The following is a 14,731-nucleotide window of genomic DNA, read 5'->3' as shown; positions in this document are numbered from 1 at the left end:
GAGCCGCAGTTTAAAACTGTTGACGTATAACACCTGGATGTTCCGCTGGTTGTTTTTACGTATCAACTACCATAGTATTTGCTAAAAAAAGAACTCAACTTTGTACTGAAAATTCATTTCAATTTTAAATAATTAAAATTAATATGAATGAATCGGTCTGTGAATGATCAAGGGGTTAAAAAAGCAATATTGCTATTTGACATTTTGTTTGTATTGCGCACTTACTTTTATATGCGCAAATGTAAAATTGCAATATTGCTTTTCGAGCTGAATTGCTTCGATGTAGCCTTTTAACCCTTCTTTTAGCCTGATTCTCAGACCGTATAATTCGATTGAAAAAAATATTAAAATCCGGGGAACACCAACATAGGGGTAAGTCCGTCTAACCGTTATATAATTTCGATTGTTTTTTTAATAACGCTTGATAATATCGAAATTTTTTATTTAAGCTCGTTAGAAATGCCAGAATCATTGGTGTACAGTCACGAGTACTAACATGCATACACTTTGAAATCATATCACATTAACTTTTTTGACAAATTAAACGGTATAAGTCGCATTAAATGTCAAATATGATAGTGCGACAGGGTTCTAATGCGGGTACATGATATTGCTCATGACTGTACGGTCTTCCGCCAATACCGGCGTTCCCCGCGTTGACTAATAATAAAACAAGACAGAAATAAAGACGTAAGTAAGTAGTAACAAATGCGAAATGTTTCACTAGAAGTATAAATATTTGATATAATGAATGGCACCGGGGTTTGCTTGTCAGTTCAATAATTTGGAACCGCGAGTTAGTTTAGCATGTTCTGTCTACGAGTATTACGCGGAGTCGCCGAGTGACTAATGACCGACGCAAAATATCTCAAATATCCCGTTTTATTTATTACTCTCGTTTGTAAAAAATGTATTTTTGAGTTTCTTTGACGTGGGCTTTGTTTTAGACGCTATTGTCGGAGGTATGCCTTGCGAAATGAGAAAAGAAAATGTAGGTCAATAAGAAATTCACCTTAAGGTAACTATGTAGGTATATGTATACCTCATCATCATCATCATCAGCCCATTAACGTCCCCGCTGCTGGGGCACGGGCCTTCCCTATGGATGGATAGGGAGATCGGGCCTTAAACCATCACGCGGGCCCAGTGCGGATTGATGATTATTAACGACTGCTAATGCAGCCGGGACCAACGGCTTTACGTGCCTTCCGAAGCACGGAGGAGCTCGAGATGAAAACTTTTTTGTGGTCACCCATCCTATGACCGGCCTTTGCGAAAGTTGCTTAACTTCAACAATCGCAGACCAAGCGCGTTTACCGCTGAGTCACCAAACTCCTTCCTCATGTACCTCATATACTTATACATATGTCAAAATTTGAATTTAGGCTCCATTTTTGTAAGATGGCGGCGCGTGATTTGTACTAGGATTATTAAAAACCTACGATCCACCTAAGTTCCAAAAGGCAAACATCATTCCGAAATAGTACCTCACAAAAATGTTTTTACTTCCACAAAATAACAGTAGTGCAATCAGAGCGACATGTAAAATTACAATATCAAAAGACTCGTCCGTCAACAAACGAATCCCACAAATAATTGTATTACAACAACACAACGCAGAAATGACAAATTTCGTTTCCCAATAACCAGACCGTGGCCCGAATATGGAAATCCAATATTTCCCGTACGTTTTTGCATTTATTATTGCATACCTGTTGAAAATATACATTTTGAATATTTCGAATATTCCAGAATATGAATAAACATTAAAGAATTCATCGCCGCTGTATAACAAATAGTTAATGGAATTACTCTTTTCGTACGTCATTCTACTGGTTCGTCACCTACTCATAATAAAAACGTAGTGTGACATACATACATAACATAAATAGCCTATATATACGTCCCACTGCTGAGCACAGACCTCCCCTCAATCAACCGGAGGGGGTATGGAGCATACTTCACCACGCTGCTCCACTGCGGGTTGGTGGAGATATTTTTACAGCTAATAGCCGGGACCAATGTCTTAACGTGCCCTCCGAAGCGGTCTAGCGTGGTCTAATGTAACGTTAGGCTCACGATTTGGAGGTCTGGGTTCGATAAACTTCGTTAGCATTGTGATCTATGTCTTCTCTATGTATCGTGGTCTATATATTTGATATATGATTGCATTTTAACATGTTGAAATAGTTAACAATCGTTGATATCAGTACCTCTGGGCGTTGAGCGACGCGTCGGCTTTAAGCTGTGGCTGGACACTCCTTACAAAAATCTCCTTACCTGTCTTACCCCGTGCGTGCGAGGGAGACACTGTTTAACGGCGTCAATGGACTGAAGCTGCCACCGTAGGCGGGGTGAGGTAAATCAAGCTCGTTCCAAGCTCGTCTTGGTGCGGGGCGAAGAGTGTCCCTTATATACGTAATGTTATTATTTATTCTATGCCTGAGTGTCGCGCGTTTATTTCAAACATAATGGCGATGTAGAGGAGCGTTCACGCCGCGCCGCTCAATGCCCCGAGTACATGTGTCGTCTCTACTAAAGTAATATAAAATTATAAGTATACTTACTGTGACAGCGGCGAGTAGTATAATAAGATAAGTATTATTAAGGCGCATGATGGTTTTGGACTTGCCATCATACGTCTGAAACAAGAGAAAAAACACCATTAGTCATGTGCACAATCAATACTGAAGTATTCTTGAACTTGGAGGTAAAAAGCTGGGCACCAGATCGTTAATTAACAAACTTAATATTTAAAGTAACGGATTGACTTTTAAGTTAGGCAACTTTAAAAATTGTAAACATATAGGCACTTTAAAAAAATTACATTCGTTTCCACAAGTCTGTTATTCGTTAAATATGAAAAGTTAATAAAATCTCGGGGCATAATACTATTTGTCAAATCTCTCCGCGCATCACGTCACACTACGGAAAACATGAGGATGAGGATAAAAACTAGAAGCTCATAATGCAGGTGGCAGCACTGTTGGAGTATTCCTAAATGGGGACAGTACTCCATACTCTCCAGTTAAACGAGATAAATTGCTATAAAATGTGGAGCAACATGGAGTGTATCCCGTCTGAAGGATGAGCTACGAAAAAGAAAAGCAGCCAGTTAAAAGGTAGTTTCGATTGAAAATAAGTTTTTCTTCTGTCCGATCTTTATATAATATCAGATGGCAAAATTTTCAAAAAATATATTTACGTACTTTTAAAGAGGGTTTAAGCAAATATAAACAATTAATACAGAATACAGAAGAAGCATTATTAATATTACGTATTATAAAACGCACGACTTGCGCGGGCAGGTGAAATATAAATTATCAAAGTAATTACCTAGTTTCTCACTTTCTCTTAAAAAGGCTTAAGTAGCAAGCGTAGTACCGTTGCATATTAACATAATGTGCCTAGATACAAAACTGTTACTATGTTTACTTAATAGAAAATAGGATTAGAAATATAGGTCAGTAATCGGTTCAATATAGGTCTTTGTTAGAGCTTGAAAAGGTCATGAGAATAATAGGTAAGTACTGACGTATTTTCCGAGGTGAGCTCACTTACAACGCTTACAAATCGGATAAGTACTAGAAATACTGGGATTACTAGGAACGGCCTCAGTGGTCGAGTGGTTGAGCGTGGGGCACACGATCCAATGGTCAAATCAAATCAAATGCACATAACTTAGTTTTAATATATGTTTGTTTTTAAAGAACGCCTAGGGCCCTATGCCGAGGTTATTCTTGCAGCTTCTTTTCCCCGGCTGTACAGGTTGTGAGAAGCTGCAGTAGTTTTAGGCAGATGATACGTTTATTCAACGTAATTATCATGGATAAACTTGTTGAAGGTCAATGTAACACTTTTGAATTTTGAATTTACGTCATATCGCAACACCAACACATCTTTTAAATCAATGACGGTATACATTACAAGTTATTTAATAACTAGATGAACACATTATAATTCCAGACATTTTAGGTGATAATTAATCTTATAATAAGCTTTTTACATAAAGTAAAAGTATTTTCTGACAAATTCAAAATATTATCTGGTATTTTATTGTAAAAACCCGAATTGAAATTCGTAAATTATTATATAAAACCACCAATTTTCCCAGTAAACTATTCAGGCACAACTATCGAATTAGGCATAATGTATTTCGTAACATTTGTGTTTGAAATTATAATTAAATTATCGCACTAGTTTCAGTGATGTTAGAATTTGTGCACGTGTTCACAAAGCGTCCCACGCGCGATTACAATTACAATAAACCCTCTTCACAAACATATCACTCTATAAGCACGTTTAACCTACGTACCTCTGAATGTATTTCATTTATTTGTATACAAAATTTACACGTGCATATTAATTCAATTATACATTTGTACCTACACTAGGTATAAATGTATATTAGATCACATACCTCTGAAAAGGCGTTTCTCGGGAATGTAGGTTTCCTCACGATGTTTTCCTTCACCGCTGAACACGTAATCATTTATAATCCAAACATGAATTCGAAAACGAATTCGACAATCATTGGTGTAGGCCTGTGCTGGATTCGAACCTGCGACCTCAAAGTGAGAGGTAAGCGTTCTACCAACTGGGCTACCACGGCTCTCGAACATACGACAGTATTTGTTGAATATTTGTCCGAGGTAGGTATGTAAGAAATGTAAGAAAGGTAAAAATAGTTTGATTACATGATGCAATGGACGTCGCGAGATCCATACCTACATAGTACCCGCCTGCCGTTGACCGGGTGCACTTTATTTTTAATGTAAGACCGTCTAAAGGTCAACTCAACTACGAGTACACATTTCAAATTATAGTTCCCTACTCATTTTTCAAACAAATAATCCTTTTGTTATACGAACTCTTGTTATTCTCACGTTCAAAAAGCGCTTTTTCATTACTTATTTTCAAACAAAAGATTTAACACCATAAATAAACGCTAAATAAAGTTTAATATATTCAGGAACTAAGCCATATATAATTACTTAAATGCCGTAAAGTCTACTTAACTTTTCAGGGATTTTTGTACAAATTGCAGCGAATAATTATAGCCAAATGTTGCGCGATATAATTAACGCATATATTCACAAATTACGTGATATTTTATGATATAATTCTGGGCTTGCATGCGCTTGTTTTTATTAAGGTTCAATTTTAAAATCAGATATCATATTATTTTGTCACTGAGTAAATATTGTAAGTACTTAAATATTTCACAAACAGTCTTCTCTTCTATCGTGTGGATTGTGATGTGGATTACCAATACCATCAACCCTGGTGTCGGGGTTATTGCTGAGCCGCCATAGGCCCTGACATGACTCATGTAACGACTACGTACTTACGTGGATTTAATTAAATTAAATCCTAAAATTAAAATAATATTAATATTATTGTCCTCGTACCTAATATTTAAAAAGAAACCTAATAAGTACATAGGTCTTTTACATCCATACGTTAAATCCAATTAAACCATAAGATTGTTTCGATCAAACTTGGATAACCTCGTTGTGGAAAGCGCATTGAGTTGTGGATTGATCGTCACTTGTGTGCGGTATGGGCTTCATTACTAACACACGCAACGCGGCAACGTCGAGCAGGTATATACTAGCAGTAACGCAAGTTGGATGGATGTGCCAAGAGACCGCGAAACGCGCGCCTTACAAGTATGGGCAAATAGTTCAACTTTGCACTTCACTCGTCCGTAAACTTTACGGCACACGGCTTTCTACGATAGATTTTTAAAAGGTCGTCTTGTGCGTATAACCTGTAATGTAAAAATCTAATATTGATTATCACGCATGAAGATCCCTCCTTATCACAGTAAAGCTGAAAAACCTTAGAATGGTCGAATATTTATCAAAGAAATACTTTTGATATATACATTGCCGGTAAAGTTGAGCCTACGGAATTTGAGAAACAGAAGAGCTATTTTATCTGTTTGTAAGAGTAGTAGTAAACGAGAGCGGGGTTGATTGAACCGTCAATTGCGGTTCTAATACAAAATGCGCGTTAGGACCTTTTTGGAAAGAGGTTGGCCTTTTTTTCTATTCCATGTTTTCAGCCCAGGGGCCTTAATCAAGTTGCAATTGATTACTGATAACGACAATGACAGTAATAATAAAATAAAAATGATAAAAAATAATGCGGTTAACATGTCACCTAATGTCAATCCCATACATTTTTATCACTGTCACTATTCGAAGTGTCTGCAACTTGGCTAACGCCTTTTAGATATTGTATAACTTTTTAAAGTGCCACCAAACTTTCAAATAGGTACCTAGTCACCCAGAACAAAGATTCATTATCATTAGCAATGTTAATCCCAAATCCAGCTAGGAAGAATCCAGAAGAGAGTCTTATCGAACCTTCCAACCTATCACCATTTGCCTAATATACCAAAAAATAAAATCTTGATAAAAAAATAAATAAAAAAGACATACATACATACATAAACTCATGCCCGTAATCCCAAATGGGGTGGGCAGAGCCACAAGTAATCAAAGACAACTTGCAGCCACTGTTGTTGAAATAAAAAAGAAATCTTTAAAAAACCTTTCTTTGACGAGTTTTGCACCTGGTGGTATCCTCTACAAGGCGGGGCTAATGGGGAGCGCCGAGAGTTCTCGCCAAGTAAATTGTAACCTGTCTTACTGCTACAGTATTTTATTTACTGCCACACGATTTCACGCGACGAACGTGTAGAGCGGTCTTTATAGTTCGAACTAAAACTAACTGCGCCTAACATTTGTTAAGTTGTGTAATTAGGAAGAAACTTCTGAGAAACGTGACACGAATAATGTTTGTTTTTATCAACGGCTGAATAATATTGAACACCAGAACGCAATTGACGGAATGTATGCCAGAGTTCAAAAAAATTGGCGTCGTTCATGAAGATTGCGCTAAGCGTTTTTTTAAGTGACTTATTGTAGATTTGAAAGAAAGAAAATATTTATTTCCATATTGGACGCCACATTAGCAAACTTAAATTTTTACTTAAAAAACAATAAGACAAGCAATTAAAAATATTTCAAACACCTAAACTACATATTGTGGAAATATGATTGGCCACCTGATACGACGCGATTCATTTATAACAAACATTATATAAGGAAAAATTGAAGGGAAGAGAGGAAGGGGTAGACCTAGGATAACATTTATGAAACAAATAAAAGAGAAGGTGCAAGTCGTGTCGTATCGGGAGGTGAAGGTTTTGGCGGGAAGAAGAGAGGAATGGCGATTACTCCACCGACAAGAGCGCAGCTCTTAAATAGAGAGAGAGACATATTGTGGAGGGCGTGCAAAATAAAAAAGGACCCTCAGCAGCATGATTTTCCGCAAATGGCGGAACTGAGAGTTCACCGGGTAGTTGAGCGTTGAGCTACTAATACGACTGCATATCAATCAAATGCGACAACGCTTCTGTGTGAACGGTGCTATACATTTCCATTAGTTTGATTCACCGCGCGATGTGCCGCGAAACGAGGTCGGTAAAGATTGATAATTTCAAATTGAAAAGTGCCTTCAAAATGGCCTAGCGTGGTTACGGAAGCATGTTATACTAAGCTTGCTGACATGACGTGTTTTAGCTTCTTGCCGCATCTGTTATAAAATTGTTGCTATTTCTAGACACCAGGGACTTTAGCCAAGTTGTAAACAAAAGTAGTCAAATCAGTTACTTTTTACTACTTAAATGTTAAAACACGAAATTACTATGGAATTTCTATGAAAAAGGAACACGATAAAATGTCGCACTTATTATTAAATTTTTCTTTATTAAAATTCATATTTAAGTTAGATAGACAGCAGAAAAGTTTTTTTTTTTTTTCACCTTTAGTAATCAGAATTTCATAATTTATCTTTGACCTAGGAAACTACCCAATTATGACAATCCAAAGTGACAGAGATAAAAAAAGTATACATGCGATTGACATAAAGTGATATAAGATAACATGTCAATTCTATTTTTAACGCTGTCAATTATCACAATGTTTACAACTTGACTAACCTAACCTAACCCCAGTCCTATAAGTGAAAATCCCTTTCAATTATTAAGTGATATAGCTAAAATGCTAAAGAGGTTTTACCATAAAAGCTTTCAGTGTAGAAAAAAAGTTAAGCTTTCAATGATTTTTCCGACCGTTCTTTATTACAGTAATTTTCGTTTGTAAGACTGGTATTCACCGTTTACGGGTAAATTGCTTTTCCATTTAACCTCTGCTACGATTGGGGCGCTAAATGTTAGCGGGGCCACCAATAAGGAATCAATTAGGGCCCTGTCACTGTAACGTGGCCCCCTATCCCCGTCTGAACAGGTAATTATTCACGACAGGTCCAAATTACACCCCTTTCAAGCCACGTACAGTGGAATTTCGGGTTATTAATAGTCTAAGTTGCAAGTTTAGGACAGGTATTTAAAAAAAGATACAGTGAAATATAAAACAGTGAAGAACCCTAGTTTGCTAATTTAAACGGATTGTTATATAGTCTGTTTTTAATAGGATGTAAGTCATTTTGGTTTGAAGTCGAAATCAGTGTTTTGTATAAGTACAATATAATTTTCTTATTCTCTCGTGTACCCACCAACCCGCATTGGAGCAGCGTGGTGGAGTATGCTCCTTACCCCCTCCGGTTGATTGAGGGGAGGCTTGTGCCCAGCAGTGGGACGTATATAGGCTGTTTACGTATGTGTGCTCTCGTGTGGGTTGTGAGGTGGATTACCAACCCCATCAACCCTGGTGTGTCAGGGTTACTACTGAGCAGCCAAAGGCCCCTGACATGACTCATGTAACGACTACTACGCGATACGATATACGATATAATAATACTAAACATTTATTTCAGGCTACAGGTAGGTACGGTCACGAGCATTAAATATGTATACACTTAGGTACCATGTCACATTAACTTTTTGACAAATTGAACTGCAAGTCTCACTAAATATCAAATATGTTAGTGCGACAGAGTTCTAAAGTGGGTACATTATATTGCTCATGACTGTACAGTGTGGAGTAGATGTATACATAATATATACTATGTATAGTATACTATGTATAGTCTGTACTGTGTATAGTATACTATGTGTTGTCTGTAGTATACTATGTATATCCTTTATGTTAAATATCCTAAAAAAAGAAAATATAAAGCTGGAATACCTACAGAACGGAACAAGGTTCTATTTTCACATTTTTCCGATATTTTTTCCTTCCCTGCAGCTAAAAAAAGGCTTTAATAACAACATATTAGTGGGAATTGTTACTTTATGGCATGCTATCATCAATTACCCACAAAATACCTCCGCCGTGGTCCGCCTAAAGCACTTTCATTTGAACAAACAATAGTTTAAGCCACCATGTATTTAAATAAGTTCATGGGACACGCAAAATTTGAATTAACCACTGCCCAGTAGGGTTAGAAAACTTAGATGATTTTTTTTTATTTATACTTAATAGTTAAAAAAAATAAAAAAATGAAGACGTTTTTTAACGTAACCCAAGCACACGACTATGTTTCCAATTGTGCAAACACAGGCCACCCATAAGGAATCAACTAGGGCCCTATCGCGTTTTTTCTATGACGTCACAGGTTGGTAATCCACCTCACAACCCACACGATAGAAGACAGGCCATCGCAAGATGAACTGAGTACCCACGCCTCACCGAGCGTTCTCTTAGGCTAACGTGATAGGTGATTAACCGCATCGTCACCTACAATGGTCGAGTCGACTAGTAAACACAATTTTATTGAACTAAAAATAATAAAATTTGTTAGTAAAGCGTGTTAAAAGCGCTATGAAACGTATATCTTTTAATACCAGAATTGATTAGTGATTTAGGGCCTCCGTGGTCCAGTGGTTGAGCGTTGGGCTCATGATCCAGAGATCCCGGGTTCGAATCCCGGTGGGAACATATCACAAAAATAACTTTGTGATCCCTAGTTTGGTTAGGACATTACAGGCTTCGGAAGGCACGTTAAGCCGTTGGCCCCGGTTACTATGTAAGTACGTAGTCGTTAAATGAGTCATGTCAGGGGCCTTTGGCGGCTCAATAGTAACCCTGTCATCAGGGTTGATGAGATTGGTAATCCAACTCACAACCCACACGATAGAAGAAGAGAAGAGTATTGATTTTGGTGCCAAAATGATACTTTTACGTTTGTTTAATTAAAAAACATATAGGTATCTTATAGATAATTTAAAGCCCGATTCATATAAGTAACTGGAACACCGCACACTGAACATTTTCGTGCCTACACTAAACGTGACGTCAGGGCACCGCTAACAAAATATCGCAGTGCCGATCGTCCATTATGAAAACATCAGTGTCTATCAACGGAAGCACATTGGAACCCAGCTACGCCGGAAAACGACGGTAAAACATACTAACACCTTTCAGCGGGACTACCCTCAACTGACATTCATTTTATGCTCCTATAATACGTATCTTAACATTTTCATTTAAGGTTCATTGTGCTTTGTCGTCATATGATATTAATGACCTAAAAACGGTTCTGCTGCTAATTGATTCTAATTCAGCTATATAAAATCTTCTTGCTTGCTGGCTGGTTTACAGTAATTTCCAACAAAAAAAAATAAATATAAAAATAAGTAAAAAGTTTATTTTTTATAAGGACAAAGAATATTATTACAATAAAAACGCTACAAAACCAATTCCTGGGCCCTGTTTTATAAAGCTGACAATCCGACAAGTCGACATATGTCAAAAAGTGACAATCCTAAAATTTTTCTGTTTAATAAAACTGACAGGCGACAAATTTGTCACGGTGGAAAATTTACAAATATGTCGAATTGTCGCGACAATTCGACATATTTCTGTTTAATAAAACTTTTTGGGCGACAGGTGACAGGTGACAATTTGTCGTGAAAAACTTGTCAAATCAGCTTTATTAAACAGAAAATTGTCACGACACATTGACATATTTGTAGAATTGTCCGACAATTCTGACAGGAGAGTTACCCTCTGTCGCGAAACTATATTTTGAATTTTAAAGGAGTAAGAAAGTGTTTATAAAACACGCATTACAAAAAATGGTACTATCATCGAGCAGTGAAAGTCAATTGGGCACTAAACTTCCCAAACAGTATGTTTCTATTTTCATAGATAATCCCCAAAATACTTAGTTTCTTGTGCATTTCCATCACACGCGATCAAAACAAACAATCGAAGTTGCACTAGTGATTGATTCTTTCTTTTACTTTGTTAATATTTTTTCTATTTTACCCTCATTTAGCTTCATAAAACATTATTATTTACAAATATGTCAAAATTCGACATAATTGTCACGACAATCCCACAATTGTGGTGACGTAATAATTTGACTGTGGTTTTTTGACATATGTCGAGTTTTATTAAACGCTTTTTTAAATGACAAATATGTCACGTTTTCACGGTCGATTTTTGACATAATTGTTACCTTTATAAAACAGCCTAAGCGCGACAATTCTACAATTTTGTCATTTTTTGACAGATTTGTCGAATTGTCAGCTTTATAAAACAGGGCCCTGGAGTTCGATTAATAAATTATGTATTGTATTAAAATGCAGTTTACTTATAGCTAAGAGATATTTTAAATATATATTTTCAGAGGACTAAAGGTTATAAGAAAAACATATTATAATCTGTAATTTTCTTTTTTTTTTAATTTACTTTATTTACTCTAAACCTACGAGCATGCATGAAGATTTTATTGAGAGTGGAAGAAGAGAAAGTGGTACACCAGGGTCGTATTATAAATGGAATTCTATGTTTCTGTCTACCTAATTGGGGAATTGGCGTGATTTTACGCATGGAAGTATGTATGTTCTTTTTCAGTCACAATTATCAAATGTTTGTGCTTAAAATTCATAAGTAAGTACCCACGTGACTATTAACAACAATTTAACGCAATCGATTTTATTTATCATTTTTCCACCTTGGGTTCCAATACTGGCCGTGATTTCCCAGAATTGTTCCCCGGAGTAAATATAATAAAAATTGTTTTATTTAAAAAAGGAATTAAAGTAAACATAATATAAAGACTTTTTTATTATCTGTTCAGAGAATTTATTCATTAAATTATTCCTGTAAACGTTATTTTACCGCTTAATGTGGATTTTAAAAGCTAAAAGGTCTTTTTGATTGATTGAAGATTGATGTTCACTGGACCAGAATATAGTCTGCTTTTTTATGTGATACAACTAAAAAAACGCGTCCCTTTGTTTCTGTTTTTTAGCAAGATTTAGTAGTATTGCTATCTATTTAGCCAGTGTTGTTTTTATGACTGTAGGCTTGCGTCAAATAGCTTTTGCTACTTTTCCGGACAAATAGCGAGCGCTGGAGGCTCTCACCCCCATAGAAAAAGACAAGAGACGCGCGCTTAAGGCGTCGTCTGAGAAGTCATATTTAAAAGAACTGTTCAACCGATAATGATAAGCGCTGAATGAGGGAAAAACGAACCTAGCCAGCCAAGTATCGAAGTCAATTATCCCCTAAATAATCCAATAACTGCACAGCTAGACGGTATGTTTCTCTCAACAGCGTTAGTTTGCAGGTGCGGTCTAAATACGTAATGGTGACAGTAGGTAACTACAGCTAAACAGAAAACATTTTCCGATTGGAGCAGAGCCAATATAGATTATACCTCCGGCGGGTTCTGATCCCGCTGTCAACCCACAAAAGCTCGGTCAAACTTCAATAATGAGACGCGCTTTACAAAGAAAACAACTTTAATTTAGCGAGACAATTTCCCAGAGACCGTCAAAAATAAACTCAGTTAAAAAAATAATAATAGAATGTTTTCGAAAATAAAAATCTTTGGTGAATCGATGAGAATTTACTGTAGATATACTACTTATACTTAGATGTAGATACTTTGAGGATAGTTCAGCTATCTCTGCCTACCCCAATTATATTATAAACCTAATTAAAATTCAAAAGTATTATAATTTCAGTCGCAAAAATGCATAGAAATCGCAGGCACGGCGCAACAGCAGTCAGTCTATTATTTCGGCACGAATGTAAGAAAATTATTACATATCAAAAAAATAATTAATAAATATTTTTTTTAATTTAAGAAAGATTCACAATAAACGTAAAACCAGCGAACTTTAAAAAAAAATCAAAACTCAAAACAATTAAAAAAGAAAAACTTAAAATTGCAATTCTTATTTTAAAATATTCAAATAAAAAATACTTAACTACTTAAATGAAAATATTATTTAAAACAATAAAATATGAAAAAATACTTACCCAGCTGGTCGACTGCTCATGGCACTAATATTACCCATCTTAATAAAATTTAAGAAGTGAAAAGTTAAGTAGGAAGAAGAAATCGTAATCGGGTTAACCGTATGCACTACAACGCGGCCGGTGGTGCCGCGTGGCGATACGCGGTCGCGGCGAAAACCGTATTAGACAAAGGTCGATGACGTCACAGGTCCCGTCCGGCTAGTCTAGGAGTACGAGGTTAACTGATCGTGAATTCGAGTGAGGGGCCCGCGGTGGCGCCCGCCTTTATATATACGGCGGCCAGGGGCGGCGGTAGCTTCCAACGCTGCGCGGCCGTCCTACAGCGATTACAGGACGCGTGTAAAGCGAGCAATGGTGCCTTACTCCCTCTCCCTCTCCTCGGACACCTGCAGATGCGCCCAGCCTCAATCCGAGCGCCACAGTGCAACGCTGCGACTCTCGCGGAGTGACCGCCACGTAGTGCAGCGCACGGACTTACGTATCGCGAGTGATTCTGACGACCCAAGTCTAGATAACGATATACCTGATCAAAGGAAGTCATCAATTTGGTAAGTACTACACATTTTGCTTCTTATTTTTATGCTTCCTGCTTTTTTTATACTTTATTTTTTAATGTACTTTTATTTCTAATAACTTGGTTATTTTTGTGATAAATTAATTCTGATTTTGAGATATTATTAGAATTTAACTTTCAATAATTCAATTCCATTCTAAAACTGTTTTTTTAATGTTTTAAACACTTTTTAAGCCACAACTTTGCCTATTTTTTAAATAAGTACTTAAATAACTAAATATTTTAAAATGTCAAATCTACTTTCAGTGTTTACGAGTTTTTAAAAGCAAAGTATATTATTTTCCTTAATAAGTTTTTCATATTTCCATGCTAAAACCGCATTTTAAACCGAAGTTTTTTACCGATTTTCTGAAAGTTGTAGCGCTTTATTTATGCAAAACTTGGTGAATTGAGTGGCTACTTTCTGAAAATTTTGATTCATAATTATTTCTTATAAAATAAATAAAATATATTTGGAATTTAGAGAACGCAACGAAACTGTTTTCGCTGTAGTAAGGTATATTTCTTGGGAAAAAGCTCATCTGTAGAAAGAATTGTACTTAATCTTGATAATACTACAACTTACAAAACCTATTAGTTTACAAACGTTTTCTAGAAACCTTTGTTTTGCTAACAATGCGCCTGTCTACAATCTCATGTCTTTATGACAACGCTATTTACAATGAGAATATACTCCTTGCTCCAATTCAAAGTATTTAATTTAGTTTTTCCACAAAATGTGCAGTTCCTGTTGAAGAGAAATAGAAAACCATTGTTTGAAGACATAAGTGGGTAACTCCCTAGATAAGTCTTAATTTGTTTTCATGGTTTTACTGAATTATGTTACTATAATATACCCAACATAGAATTTAATGTGTGATAGTTTGAAAACTTTACGAAACGTAATGTACTGGGGTGCGCAGAG

General features: G+C 36.3%; 1 protein-coding gene across 5 annotated transcripts in view; it reads right to left on the bottom strand.

Annotated features, from left to right (window-relative positions):
- The window catches only part of LOC126380342 (glutamate-gated chloride channel), a 39,916-nt gene extending 26,441 nt beyond the window's left edge, over nucleotides 1-13,475 (bottom strand). For all 5 annotated transcript variants that reach the window (XM_050029705.1, XM_050029708.1, XM_050029704.1 and 2 more), the window contains exons 1-2: nucleotides 13,254-13,475; nucleotides 2,568-2,642 (exon numbers count right to left, since the gene is read on the bottom strand). In XM_050029705.1, coding sequence (XP_049885662.1) covers nucleotides 2,568-2,642; nucleotides 13,254-13,291 — 113 coding nt within the window. In that variant the 5' untranslated portion in view covers nucleotides 13,292-13,475. The remainder of the gene's footprint in view (nucleotides 1-2,567; nucleotides 2,643-13,253) is intronic.
- Between the last annotated feature and the right edge of the window lie 1,256 nt (nucleotides 13,476-14,731).

The sequence above is a fragment of the Pectinophora gossypiella genome, chromosome Z (assembly GCF_024362695.1).
Source record: "Pectinophora gossypiella chromosome Z, ilPecGoss1.1, whole genome shotgun sequence".
Lineage (NCBI taxonomy): Eukaryota > Metazoa > Arthropoda > Insecta > Lepidoptera > Gelechiidae > Pectinophora > Pectinophora gossypiella.
This window is presented reverse-complemented; position numbering and strand designations above follow the sequence as displayed.